General features: G+C 40.2%; 1 protein-coding gene across 1 annotated transcript in view; it reads right to left on the reverse strand.

Annotated features, from left to right (window-relative positions):
* The window catches only part of LOC139742037 (large neutral amino acids transporter small subunit 1-like), a 61,573-nt gene that overhangs the window by 21,382 nt on the left and 24,465 nt on the right, over window positions 1-15,726 (reverse strand). The window contains exon 2 of the mRNA XM_071652598.1: window positions 1,052-1,177. Within this exon, the coding sequence (XP_071508699.1) occupies window positions 1,052-1,177 (126 nt within the window). The remainder of the gene's footprint in view (window positions 1-1,051; window positions 1,178-15,726) is intronic.

A 15,726-nucleotide genomic window follows, 5' to 3' on the forward strand; every position in this document is an offset into this window, starting at 1 on the left:
GTAATCTTTTCATGTCTACTCTCTTCACGATATCCCCATATTACCGCTAATTTCAAAAGCATTTATAAGTAACCTCAGTGAGACCTACCCGTACTCCTTTTATCTTGGGAATGAAGTACCTTGCTTTGGCCAACAACCTCAGTAAAACTACTGAAATCAACCCCTGTATCTTGGGAAAGAAGAGTTTCGCCTTGATCCAAAACCCCAGTGATCCTATTGAAACCAACTCATGTATCTCTGGAAGGTTCTTGTCTTTACCCACAACCTCAGCAACCCTTGTGAAACTAACCCTTGTATCTTGGGAAGGAAGGGTCTGCCTTGATCCGTAACTTCAGTAACCCTAGTGAAACCAACCCCTCTATCTTGGGAAGGCCTTTGACTAGATCCACAACCTCAGCAATCCAAGTGAAACCAATCCCTGTTTCTTGGGAAGGAAGGGTCTTGCCTTTAGTTGCTGATATTGTGATCAAGGCAAGACCCTTCCTTCCCAGGATACAGGGCTTAGTTTCACTAGGGTTGCCGAGGTTGTTGATCTAGTCAAGAGCCTTCCAAAAATAGAGGGGTTGGTTTCAAGAGGGTTGCTGAGGTTGAGGGTAAAGGCAAGACCCTTCCTGAGATACAGTTACATTGGAAAGGGGGAGGGGTCTGTCTTGATCCACAACCTTATAGTAACCCTAGAGAAACCCTTGTATCTTGAGGAGGGTGGAGCTTGACATGATCCACAAACTCAATAACCCTAATTCTTGGGGAGGAAGGATCTTGTCTTGATTCATAACATCTTTCATCCTAGTGAAACCATCCCATCTTTCTTTACTTGGGTATGAAAGGTCTTGCCTTGACCCATAACCTCACTAACCCCTGTATCTTGGGAAGGAAGGCTCTTGCCTTGATCCACAATCTCACTGGTCAGCAACCCTTGTGACACCTTGTGACACATATTCCTCGCTACTTAAGAGAGGAAAAGTCCATAGTCTCAGTTGCTCTAGTGAAACCTACTACTACATATAGTAAAGAAAAGGTTTACAACTTTAATGACCCATGTGAAACCTACCCTTGAAGATCTGCACCAGGCCGGTAATGACGATGATGATGAGTGCAAAAACCTTTGCTGCTGTGAAAAAGTCCTGCACCCTGGTAGCCCACTTGACACTGTAGCTGTTGACAAAGGTTAGCACGGCTGCAGAGTAGGAATAGAAAGAATATTCCTTTTATTTTATTGCAATCCTACTTCAGAAACAAAAACTTAAAAGGGCTACAGAATGTAGGCTGTGTTTCATATACCATAATAAAGAGACAAGAGCATTTAGAAACAAGGAGTATAAACAAGCATCTCATGTATTAAACAGACACAACATGATTTTGCTTTCGAGTGAAAATTGCAAAAATAAAACATGAAATCAAACCAAACCAAATAAAACACCAAATATTCCAAGGAGTGAGATAGACATTTTGAAGTAAGGCATGTAATGCAAATTTATTAAAAGAAAGAAAGAAAGAAACAAACAAGGCAAATGCCAAGAGATGTCTTGCTCTCACCCTATAGTATTTTTCCAATGTAAGTTCATTGACCTTTTGACCATAAACCTTGTCTGACTTGACCAATGTACCTGTGGTGTGAGTTTTGTAGTCATACAGTAGCTCAAAGCTGTGGAGCACACAATAGGCACTTAAATCAGGGAAAGTTCATTGACATTTGACCTCTGAACTTGTCGGACTTTACCCATATTTGAACATGACTGGTATCTTTAGGTTATGTATACCCATGGTGTGACTTTTGCGGTTATAGCACAAACCTGTGGGAAATTAATTGAGTACCCGGTTCACCCTAATATTGTGAGCTGTACAGTGCTTACACAGAAAAGTTCGTTAACATTTTGACGTTTGACCTTGTCGGACTTCACCCCTTTCCGAACAAGACTGGCATTTTAGGTACGTGTGGTGGTGTGAGTTTGGTGGTCATAGCTCAAATCTATGGAAAGTTAGCGAGAACAGCACAATACTACGTGTACAGTGCTTATCAGGTGAAGTTCATTGACCATTTGACCTTTGAACGATCTACCTTTGAAGACATTTTATTGTCAGCAAATTACTTTTGCTAGTGAATGTGCCTTTAACCCAAAATTTTCATCCCTTTCCGAACAAGACCGGCATTTTAGGTACGTGTGGTGTGAGTTTGGTGGTCATAGCTCAAATCTATGGAAAGTTAGCGAGAACAGCACAATACTACGTGTACAGTGCTTATCAGGTGAAGTTCATTGACCATTTGACCTTTGAACGATCTACCTTTGAAGACATTTTACTGTCAGCAAATTACTTTTGCTAGTGAAGGTGCCTTTAACCCAAAATTTTCATCATTTAAGTATTCATATGGTGCAAAATTCGCTTACAGCGAAAACGGTTGAAATCATTTCCGAGCGCCATCGACAAAAGAAAAAAAAGAAGAAGAAATGTGCTCCGTTATAACGAAATGCGGATCCCACTGCAGAACAAACATTTACAGAGCGTCTCTGCTTGGGCGAACGCTTCACATTTCAGTGTGTTTAAATAGAAATTACTCTGCGTTTGCTCCCTGTGTCACACGACGTTTCCGAGAAGAACTTGCGTTATATGCTAATCCGAAATAAAATGAGATTCGTTATTTCAAAGGATCATCGTTGCGAGACTTAAATTCCGTATATATACATGTACCTAGATGTTAAATTGGATCCGTTATTACGAACATTTAAGGCGTTATTCCCAAGGTTTGTTCTTCCTAACCTTCGTTAATCAGAGAATGGTAATGACGGCGGTTCGTTTTTCCAAAAATTATAGGAATTTTCTTTATTCATATCATTTTCGGATTAACGATTTTTCGTAATAATGAGCCTCATTAATTTTCATGTTGGGATTCCGAAGGAGTGGCGAGTTGGGGAGTATACTGGTGGGTGTCTACAAGGGTCAATTTAGAGTGTCCGTGCTCTTGAACACCCCTCGTGAGCGTGCCTATATGTATTTTTTTTTCCAAATATTTATTCTTATTCAGATTTGTATATAGCGTTAAACGTATATACACATGCGCGCGCGCGCGCACACACACACACACACACACACACATATACTATATTGTTTAGACTGATTCTGTGCTGCTACATGGTTTGCATGACATAATGTAACATTATATTGTACATGTATATTTTGATTTGTTTTTGTGTAATTAGGCTCTTGAGTGGTTTTAGCATGTATATTGTACCTTTTTATGAGGCGAATAAAGAAGAAATGAAAAGAAAAGAAATGAAATGAAATGAACGTTACAATGTAGGTAGCCTAATAAAGTTCGTTTATCCGAAGTGAAAAAATGTGGGGATACAAACTACCCACGGAATTACTGAACCCTCTGAGTAATGGACCTTTTATATTTTCGGATTAACGAACTTTCGGAATAACAACCTTATTTCATTTTCGGATGAAAAATCTTCAGAATAACCAACCTTCAGAATAACGAACACACACACACACACACACACACACAAACAAACACACACACATACAATATATATATATATATATATATATATATACATAAAGATTATACATATTTAATGTTTTACATGTGTTTTCAAACTATGCATGAAAGTCGAAATTATAAACTTTATGCTCTTTCTTAAATCTAAAATTTAAACGAATTAATGTGATAGTATCGCGTTTAACATTGCTTTTCAGCAGATGATGAGCACTTGATAATAATGTATACGAATGGTGTGCGTGTTTTCATAACATATTGTATTAACTCTTCATAATAGCGAAATGTCGATATACTGAAAGAAAGCTGCTGGTCCCGAAGATTTCGTTATAACGGGAGTGCACTACACGATCATGCCATGGAGCTACTATGTATAGCTCCATGGTGCCATTACAGTTACGATAGAGAATTATTGTCTGTACACACCACCGGGGAAGGCATACGGATCGACAATTATTGATCGTAACATTTTTTTTTTCTCAAACTGTCCAAAACTTTCGTATAATCAACATGATTGAGACGACTGCCTGCAAGACCTGAATAGATCTGATTTATGATCACCACGGTTACTCCACAATTCATTGTCCTCTTCATAAATTCAATAATGCGGATAATATTCGCATTCCTCGTATTTGGTCGACAAATCAGAGCTGCCTGACAGTAATTCGCGCGCTTCAGTATTTCAACGCTGTTATTATCCGTATACTATAGTAATAGGGAGCTTTAGATTTGCTGCGCGGACGCTTTTAAGAGACGAAGCTTGAGCTGGACGTTCTCCTCTCCCCTGCGTCGTGCTGAAAAGTAGTTTTATAGATTACGCTGGGACGCAACGCATAAAAAAATAAAATGCTTCCCCCCCCCCCCCTCCCCATATGATCGGTGCATCAAGTACTAGTAGCTCTCTACGTCGTGACCTGGGCGGACGTAAAAATAGCCCAGAACGCGTAGTGAAAACTCAGGCGCACGAGCTATAAATAGATCGCGTCTGATACGCGATTCTGCGCATGCTCAAACCAGGTTTTTTCCCCCTCTGAACGTCCCCGTCGCAAAAATCCAAAGCTCCGTAATATCCGCATCTCACAAGACTTGAAGTTTGTCAACGCAATGCCAAAATAATGCCGATTATTTCCAAGGTATATGGTCACTTTTCCTGCATAACGCATCATGGGAGGTGCGTATGCGTTTACCATGACAAATACCCGTCTATTCCATGCTTGGTATTGTTTTTTTGTTTGTTTGTTTACGGGCACTCGCAAAAAAAAAAGTAACAACAGCGGAACTTTTTTCAGTTTTTCTCTGTGAACACAATTCCCATTGATATGGCCGCATGAACTATTATGCGGATAATCTGGAGATATAATTTTGGTAAAGGAGTAGGGCCTACATGACAAGTGTGGCGCGAATTGTGGATGTTAGCAGAAATTTTTAACATATAGTAAGCCCTATGGTAAAACTATGTAAGATGTGGACATGATGCAAAAATACATTCACAGCTCTGTGGTCTGTGTTGCTGTTGCGCACGTCACACGAATTGTCTGAGCTCTAGACTGCAGCTATAAAGTCAGAGCTATGGCGGGAGGGGAGAACAGAACACAGAACAGAACCATCTCGCGATTGATCGCGCTGGGCGTGTCTGACTCTGATGGAGACCATTTTGCATGCCGTGAAACCTGGTGATCATGCATTTTCAAACTTATTCTCAATGGATCTTCGTCTAGGATTTGCATACGCCTTAGTGAATGTCAGACTTCTTATATCAGAGAGTAAACAAGAAAGGGGGTTTGCAGAAATGAAATGAAAATGGACGTGCTAGGTACACGATTTTAGGCATAGGGCCTATTGCAAAGCGCGTGCAGGTACCCGGGGTAATCTCGTTGTATACTGGCGACTTGCCTCCAAAGCATCAATGACACTACGGTAAAATCTTGGCATACATCCAGATCACATGATTTAACATGATCTCCCATTGACGCAATGTGTACTCCTAACAGGGGCAGCGGAACGTTTGTTTGTTTGTTTGCTTGGGCTTGTGATTGGAAAGATCTCGGAGGAGCCCTCGAGGTTTGTTTGTGCGTGTGTGTGTGTTTTTGCTCTTTAAGGGAAGGGTTACTTCTTTGTTTTCTTATCTTTATTAACTGTTGTTTTTATTAAGAGCCAACATCATGGAGGGGCTACAGGCACCAGACCACCCTCCCCCACACACACACATCCCGCTCCCGTTCCGCAGCCTCTGTGTTAAATAAAGCACACACATTTTAGTACTTTCAGCATGAGCCACTACTTGGGACACCATTATTTACCAGTAATCCACCTTCATAAACATGTGGATTGAGAGAATGCAGCAATATTAGTAGAACATACCAGTGACAGTTTGAGGAAAATCGGACAATCCATTCAAAAGTTATGATTTTTTTTTCTAAGTTTCTGCTCAGTCACTGCTGGAGGAAAAGACTACAGCTTGTGACGTCACATGTGTAGAACGATATAAAGAAAATATAAAGAAAACCCAACATATTTCCACTTTTAAAAGAGCACATGACTTGCCTCTTTCAGAAGGCAGGGGAAGTAATATTACCCTTAACATGTAATGGCAGTTACAAGTTGAGGGAATGTGTACTTTAAAAAAAAAAATTGTAGAATTCTTTTTTTATACTTTCCATGTATATAAAGGTGAACATGTCCTTTAAGGAATGCTGTAGCGTGCCACAGAGCATGATGTCTAGCTGGGACACATTGATGAATCAATTTAGTGATTCCACTGTCGTGTCACACCTTCTACACACTGCTGGTTGATAAACCACATTTGAACCAGGGAGGTGAGACAACAGTCACCGGTGTTTGGACCAAAAGAGTTTGGCAAACCTCTGACTTTGCGAAGATACACAGCACCTCAATGAATATTCATTATATTTTTGTAACTGACAATCGATTGTTAGAATGACAGTAACCGCTAACTCATTGTATGTATTGCACAAACTATCAAATCAAGAGCATATTTTCTAATTCTATTATACAGGTCGTGCTAACATGATGCAGGATATACATATAAGGTATAGGCCTAGGTTTGCACGTCAGACAAATTGTTCTGGGCGTCGCGCAGTGCTCTATGACATGGTGTAACTTTATACAAAATAAAATATGCTTGGAAGGCCTATCGGGTTATAGAGACACAACAGCAGCCGAATATTACTCATCTCACGACTGACTGGCACAGAGTATACATGTATATGTCCCGGGGTATAACCTCCTAATTGGTACGATAAAGTAGATCTATCGTATGAATTATATATCAACACGATGCTAAACGGAACTTGCTCAGTTAAGGGCTTTTTACACTTGTAAATTTTTGCTTAGTCCCGTACCAACGGTGGGGCTAAGGGGGGGGGGGGGGGGGGCCTTAGCCCCACCGTTGGTACGGGAATATCCTTAGCCCACTTTCTGTTTACACTCGTTTTTGCCAAAGTGGGCTAGCCCCACCGATAGTCCGGTACTATATATCTGGCCCTGCAAAATAGCAGGGTTAGCACCGCAATTGCGGTGCCAAGCAAGTGAGTGTAAACAGAACGACAAAATAATCCTGGGCTAAGCGACGGAGACGAAATCCGACCCTCACTGACCAATCAGAAACGAGGTAATCAAGTGCTGCCGGTGCGTGCGTGTACGTGTACACTACACAGCGTAATCATGAATATTCATGTGGTTTGGAAAGTCCGGGGCTAAGAAATACAAGTGTAAAATGGTCAGTTTTCTCCTTAGCCCCGGACAAGAGATAGTACGGGACTAATTGGCCAGCGTAAAAAGCTGAAAAAATTGGTACGGGACTAACGATAGTCCTGGGTCAGAGAAAGTCCGGGGTTAAGAAACACAAGTGTAAAAAGGGCTTTACAGCGGATGTTATACAAATGCATTCTAACGAGTGCAGTGCATGTAATTATTACAGTATACACATAAAGGCACACTAAATAAAAAACAAGGCAAACGCCAAGCGATATCTCGCCCGCATGTGTGATGGTGATGTACCCGTGGCATGAATTTTCAGTGCGGCCATATTAAAACTCAAAGCTGTGGAAGAATCTTCAGTCTATTGAAGGAGGCAGACTTAATCAGAGGAAGAAGAAGAAGAAGAAGGTTATCGAGAGTATCACACCACGATTTATAGAACGTGTAAAGTGCTTACCAGGTAAAGTTCATTGAGTTTTTGACCACTGAACTTGTCGGAGTTCACCTATATTCAACATCTTTAGGTTATGCACAGGCATCTTTAGGTTATGCACCTGCGGTATTACAGTGGTCACGGCTCAAATCTGTGATAAGTTATTGTGAGTACATAAATAAGTGAGTACAGTGCTTATCATTGCAAGTTCAACGACCCTTTGACCCTTGACCTTGTTGGACAACACCCATACCTGAACTTGACCAGCATTTTTAGACTTCGTACCTGTAGTGTGAGTTTTGTGGTCATAGCTCAAAGCTGCGGAAAGTTAGAGAGCGTACATAAAAATGTTGACGGCGCCGGCAACGACGCCGCCGACGACTATGACGACGATGACAGAAAGGTGACACCTATGTCTCGCTTCCTCTATGTGGGCAGAACTATATGAACTCAATCGATAATAACATGCCCTGATTTCGTTGGACATGAACGAATAGACACTTGCAGAAGACTGGGAAGATGTATCGTCTATGATTTATACTCGTACATTTAAACACTAAACATAAACTACGTTCTCCCTTTCTCAATTTATGAATCGGGAACCTTTGAGGGAATCTGAATACAGGGGCATGTACAGTGTACAATGTAACTGTACAGTGAACTAATAGTGTCTCTCAGCTGCCTTTCACGTGAAATTGAGTGGATATCATTCATTGAGTAATCCCTAAAGGCCAAATAATGAACTTTATGAAGTTCACAAGCCCTATTTTGTAACTTAGATTCAATGATTGTATCTCAACAAATTTCGAATTTCCAGCATAAGAAGGCAGGTAACAAACATGTGCTTCCTATCGTACCATATAACTTGCGCTCAAAATTTCACGCTTGAGTAACCACAAGGTAAAAATTGCGAAAACTGCAGTTTTGACATGTTTCCCAGGGTAATTTTTATCTTAAGACATAGAATTCATGTTTGGGAAAGCTAATTACGATTTTCGCATACAATGCATCAATTCATGGTTGAATGAGCGCATTATAATACAAAAAAAAAATCGTATCTTGAAATCATGCAGTAGGTATTGCCTCGATTTTGTGCACAAAAATCAACTTAATCATACATAGTGAATATAATAATTCATTGTGTGCAGACCCGTTGTACATGCAGTGATCCTCATACTGGCATTTCTAAGGTTCCAGATTTAGGATTGACAGAGATTTGTTTTAGGGGAACTTATTTTTTGTTTGGTGTTCATTTAGAGCAAGCATGTCATGGACATAAATTGTTCTTCTCGCTCACAAAAAGACAGTCTATAAAGAGTACCTATGTGATACATAGCAAACCACGTTTGTATTGGGATAACAAATACAAATCTATGAAGAGAAGGACAGAAAGGACGGGATAGATGCAAGTACACACACACACACACACACATACACACAGACGGTGACATACTGTGCAATTTAAAATCTTTACCGTAGGATTACAAAATGATGAGATATTTCTTCGGCAGGTGTTTCTCGCCTTTGCAGAGCTGTAACCGAAAGAAACTTCGTTATTGGTTACCAAGGGGCCACAGCCATCTTCCTCCCGTGTACGCAACAGTCTTATTCAAGTGCGAAATGTACGACGAAAAGGAACTTATTAAGTGGGCACTGCGGAAGTAAGACCCCGTTTACAGTGCGGGGCTGGGCCGAGCCGCGGCCGAGCCCAGCCTCAATTGCGGGGCCGAGCCCCGCAATTTTGTCCGTTTACACTACCGGGCTCGGCCGCGCTTTTAATTCAAACCTTTCAATATTTTGTCGTAGTGGCGCTCTGCTTGTAAACAAACGCAATTTGGTATAGTCGGGTTTTCAGACCCTTTGCCCACTGGATTCCGTGGCGACGAAGTCGCCGTTCGGGCAAAGGCCTTTGCCGAAGGAAAAATCCTTTGCAGGACAAAACCACCTTAAACTATACTAGTTTTCGGCGTTGAGGGGGTTAATATCCTCAATAACGAAATAGTACGGGCAGAGGGTTTGGAAGCCAGACTAAAATTAGCCGCGCATTTGGCCCAGTTTGCGTTTACACTGAGAAAAGGCCGGGCTCGGCCGCGGCCGAGACCACCTCCAGAGTGTGGCCAAATGCGCGGCCAATTTTGGCCCTGCATTTGGCCTTTTGCGCGTTTACACTGAAATGAAGGCGGGCTCGGCCGCGGCCGAGCCGCGGCCGAGCCTCGCACTGTAAACGGGGTCTTAGACCCCGTTTACAGTGCGGGGCTGGGCCGCACTTTTAATTCAAACCTATTTTGTCCGCGCTTTTAATTCAAACCTATTTTGTCGTAGTGGCGCTCTGCTTGTAAACAAACGCAATTTGGTATAGTCTGGTTTTCAGACCCTTTGCCAACTGGATTCCGTGGCGACGAAGTCGCCGTTTGGGCAAAGGCCTTTGCCGAAGGAAAAATCCTTTGCAGAACAAAACCACCTTAAACTATACTAGTTTTCGACGTTGAGGGGGTTAATATCCTCAATAACGAAATAGTACGGCAGAGGGTTTGGAAGCCAGACTAAAATTAGCCGCGCATTTGGCCCAGTTTGCGTTTACACTGAGAAAAGGCCGGGCTCGGCCGCGGCTCGGCCGTGGCCGAGACCACCTCCAGAGCGTGGCCAAATGCGCGGCCAATTTTGGCCCCGCATTTGGCCTTATGTGCGTTTACACTGAAATGAAGGCGGGCTCGGCCGCGGCCGAGCCTCGCACTGTAAACGGGGTCTTTGAGACTTGGTGACAGAAAGAGAAGTAGAGAGAAACTACTGCCCGACGTCTTACATTATAACACCTGCTATTTAGGACATGTAATTTCCGGTTTTCTCTCGAGCCCAGCTGCCATTGTTCGCTCTTATACAGCATACCTCGCAGGGTTGTGTATAGTTTCACATCTACATCTGCGAACAGTTATATACTACGCTGTATGCAACCTGCAAATTGGTCGAACCCTCTCCCCCCCCCCCCCCCCCCCCCAAGAAGAGAGTGAAATACAGTTTGTCTCATCTATACAATAGATTGGTTACCTGATATAGAGCTGCTTAAATCAGACTCGCGGGAGTATCCTATTACCAGCGGGCTGTATGATGAGTCTCCTTGATTGCCCAAATATGAATCTCTGCTATATAGAGCGCTGTATATAATATGCGTTGCTGCATCCAATCACGGCTTCGTCTACAAAGACGGGGTTTGCTCACCGTTGACGTCATCAACCTTGTTGACGGTAGGGGGAAATGGACGGAGTGGATCGGGAAACAACATGCAAAGGCGCAAAAACAATTCACCACTGACATACAAAGTACTGTGGGAGATATTCTAGGGGCAAAAGATCATTAAGTTTTGAATTTGATCGTTTTCATCACGATGTAGAATCTCAAGTGACTTGTAAATCTAGACACTAATTGTCTCTTGGTTTAGATACCACGAGAATAGAGGGTAATGAGTGACCATGCGTTTCAGTAGCTCAATTATAGCCAAATGAAGTGTGAAATGAACACATAAAAGTGGTGAGATGGAAGAGAATCGGATAATAAACGTTATGAAATATGTGCACATGCATGCAGAAAGATGCTTTGCCAAATAACGTTGGCCCAATTTACTGCGAAACTTTTCCTCATCTTTTTTATGCTAAAGTTGGTGAACGATTCATATCAAAATACTATAATCAACAGTGACAGAACGTATGTAACGTGTTTCAGGTATACAATTTGTATATAATGGAGACCGTTTTAACAAAGGGAAACAGAAGAGGAAAAAGTAAACGATAACGTAGGCATTATCAAGTTTATTCGAGTGGACGGAAGGTCGTGAGTTCAAACGTATTTCAACCTTCTCATAACTATATACAACAAAACGTGTAGAGTCATTATTGCTAAATAATAGAAGTCAATTGGAATGATACCATGATTATTTTCGCCTCTTAATAATTTCAGTGTGTCTGTCATGTGAACTAGCTGACACAGCTACTGATACACGCATATACATGTACTGGGTTTTAATATCGAGATTTTTTTTTTTTTTTTAAACTCAATGATTAATACCAACACAGTTTTATCAGTTGTTTAATTTGTGCAATAGATGCCATTGTTCATTATAGTTTTTCCCAACTCATATTTATTCATTTAGAAATGTTGTAGTATTTACATGTCTTTGAAATTGTCCTATAAGCGTTATATGTTTGATTTTTGATTGTATTGAATGAATGTATAATTTTTTCTTTTTTCTTTGTTTGTTAGTAATTGTAATTCTGGAATGTTTTATGTGTTGTGTTTTAAAGAGCCCCGATGAAAACCAGCCAATGCTGACTTGGGCCACCCTTTTTAAAGATGTGAAATAAATAAATAAATAAGATACGACTGACGCGGAGTGACTCTACTTCATGAATATTCGCTTGTTATTTCCAGTAAAAGAACTTGTGTCGTTCTACATTGGTCTGCATAGTTGGCAATTTCATTATGAATAATATACATTGTGAGATATGTGAACTTCTAAAATTGCGAGGAAAGCTGGTGACTTTCCAATGGGTCAACATGGCAATGGGAATGTACTCATCCACGGTGTGAAATCATAAAGATTCTTTTCTGTGAGTCATTTCATCTGATCGCAACATTTAATAGTGTCATAACCAATGAGTATCATCCTTGTTGTTGGTGATGTTCATGGAAAAAACAAACAAACAAACAAACAAACAAACCATGAATTGGACCCTATTGAAAATAATTTGCCCAAGACAAGACTGGTATCAAATTAAGCGCTATCATAAATAGCTCAAACTTTGTTATTACGTAAACTTATAATAATCACCGTTGTGTTTTCATCGTTATAAAGAGTATACAAACGCGTTTCTTAATCTTTTTTACAGACCATTTCACATTCCGAAAATACAGCTGAAGTAGTTTTCAAATCTATATTTTTGAGAAAAAATTACACGCTCCGTCATCTTGCAACAAAAATAATTATATCTCTGAAATATATTTTCAAGGCAAATGCCTATCATCAGTCTTCTGGAGGAACAAGGTCACGTGCTCTTTCGACATCCTAGATATATGAATCTAGTGAAATTATTTCCTGTCACACACACAGGTTTTTGGTCCCCCCCCCCCCCCCGTTGTATCACTGAACACTGTAATATCACAAACTGCTGCACAGTGTTCACCTAGAATACAGTCATGTATAGACATACATAACAGGCATTTATAGAAAGGTATTATTAAACTAAACCTCAAGTGTACTTCCGCGGGTCTACAGTTGTATATAGCATACAATATTATACAGCGCTCATCTGAACAGCGCACTTCGCTTAGTCATCCGAGGCAAGTTTATATACAGGTAACAACAAAATTATTCATACCCCTGGGAAATTTTTAGTTTTGAGCAGATTTCTTACAAGTAAAGGATGGAGTGACAGTGATTGGGTGTTATTATCTCAACATTTCTATTGTTATGCAAATGAGGTGAAACTGAAATTAATGTCAATTTACAGAGGAAGAATAAGAGTAGAAAGTTAACACCCAATCACCATTACTCCATCCTTCACTTGTACGAAATCTGCTCAAAACTAATAATTTCTCAGGGGTATAATTTTGATGTTAACTGTCTATGATTCAGGGATTGCTGCACGCCCCTTCTGGAGCAGCTAACCATCCTTTCCTGATATGATGGGCCCCGCCAAAGGGGCCCGCTGGGGCGCCACCACCAGCAAATTTTGTACAAAACAGAAAGAAAGAAAAAATACAGTAAATAAAAAATCTACAGCCCCCGCCACCCACTGACAATTCCTCTGTATACGCTAATTTTGGTCAAATTCCACCTGCCAGTATCCAAGAAAACGATGAAAATGTCAAATTATGAAAATAAGCTAATTTGGGGTATTTGCGCTCCACCCTTTAGCGCTCTGACCCCTCTGAACTTTTGAACTTTCTCTACGTGATTCGATATTCTTTCTGCACTCCCCCTCGCATTTCAATTCTTGATATAAGACATTATTTACCATTTGCAGATGAAACAAAAACCAAGCTTCAGTGCTTCAAAATAGTTCTACAATGTCAATTAGAATTATCAAAAAAAAAAATGTAAAAACGTTAATCAGTATAGTCAGTGTTAAATATTGTTAAATAACACAATGTAAACAATAGTTATAATAAAAGGAAATATCGCTTCCGAATAGTGTTTTACAGGTACATCACTCTATCTGCGAATTTCACAACCGACAAATAATGAATTGATTATGCTATAATGCCACAAAAGTATGAGAACATAGTAGTAATCTTCAGCAGTCATCCATTCGACCTTGGAGAAAGTACAGAGGAGGCGACAGTGCCGCAAAGGTTATCAATTGTATTTCGATAAAGTTCGGATTCCCGCAGTCATTGAATTACCGATGAATGGCTCACTAATGAGGAGTATAGCAGAGACCAGCAATGGGGCGACAGTACACACTCAGAATGACCCATCAACTGTGCCGCATATAACGTCTCCTCGAGTAATAGTCGAGATAGACAAGAGCGGGATCGAACCACAGAAATCCCTCGCAAGTTCTAAAACTTAGCTGGAACTTTGCAAAAACAGGTGGATGAATATGTTAATGTATAGAAATCTGACCTACAATGTAGGCCCTATAATTGCCAATGATATATAGACAATCATGTATCGGTAGCTTTCGAAACTCTTTACAGGTTATCGACACGAACGAAAGGACCTTCAAAAAGCAATTCACGCACGGTTTTGGCACGCACGAGTTTGTTCGTTCGCATCTCCCTCTTCTTTTAATTGAGTTACCTCAATTCACAATATTACTGTATGTTTGTTTGTTTTTCAAATTCAAAAGATGCTGTTACCATGGCAACACATTGCTATTTAAAAGACACTATCAAAAGACGATCCTTTCACATCTACACATGTCACAATTACAAGACTTCGAGTAAAATGCTAAAAAATTGAGGGAGTTAGCTTCATCCGCAATATGTTTGCACGTATATAAACATATCAAAATAATACTGTAACCATAACTAATGCGTGGTTTGATGACAATGACGAAATGTGTTTTGCACATTTACATTCTAAAGCGGTAAATGCACCAAATTTCAAGGCAAATGCTAAAAAAAAAATAACTGAGGGAGTTAGCTCAATGCAAGATATTTTTGAATGATTTTCTTTAAAAAATAATGTCACCATGGCAACACATTGTTCAACATTGACGAAAGACGAAATTTGCACATCTATACTCACATCCTATTACAGTGGTCGCACATTCAAATTTTATGTCAAGTGCTCAAAAACTGAGGAAGATAGCTCAATTCATAATACAATTTTTATATGATTTTTATTGGACAAACGAGCAATGTTCATGCTGTCACCATGGAACACATTGTTCAACATTGACCAAAGACATGTTTTGCACTTCTAAAACTCATGTTGGTCACAATGTATGCAAAATCTCAAGTCAAATGCTCAAAAATTGAGGGAGTTAGGCTAATCCACAATATTGTTTTTAATTAATTTCATTAAAAAAAAAATGTTACCATGGCAACACATTGTTCGAAAATGACGAAAGATAAAGTTCGTACAGTAACCTCCTCATGGCGGTGATAATTTTGAGCCAAATTTCGAGTCAAATGCTCAAAAAGTGAGGGAATTGGCTCAATCCACATATTTTTGTACGATTTGTATGAAAAATACCTGTGCCATGGCAACATGTATTTCGTCACTCACAAAAACGTGTCTCGCATGAAAACATTATAGCAGTTATGTCTTGCAATGGCAAGCCAGAAAACGGCAGCCTGGTATGCAAGACGAATCACTTTGATAAGCGTTTATTACATTGAAGGGGGTTTCCGATAAAACCCAAATGACATGTGATGGATTGAGTGAATGAAGCAACACTACAGCAGAACACATCAGCTAAGTTTGAGGAAAAGTTATGAAAAAAAGAGAAGTTATGAATTTGTACAGTTTCAATGCCGCCATCGCTGCATGAGAATACTTCAGGTTCGTGAGGTCACTGCAGGACATCGATAAAGAAAATATAAGGATAATTCCACAAAATGTCATTTCTTA

The sequence above is a fragment of the Diadema antillarum genome, unplaced genomic scaffold (genome assembly GCF_040938485.1).
Source record: "Diadema antillarum isolate AM-2024a unplaced genomic scaffold, OU_Dant_1.0 seq00000975_RagTag, whole genome shotgun sequence".
Classification (NCBI taxonomy): Eukaryota; Metazoa; Echinodermata; class Echinoidea; order Diadematoida; family Diadematidae; genus Diadema; species Diadema antillarum.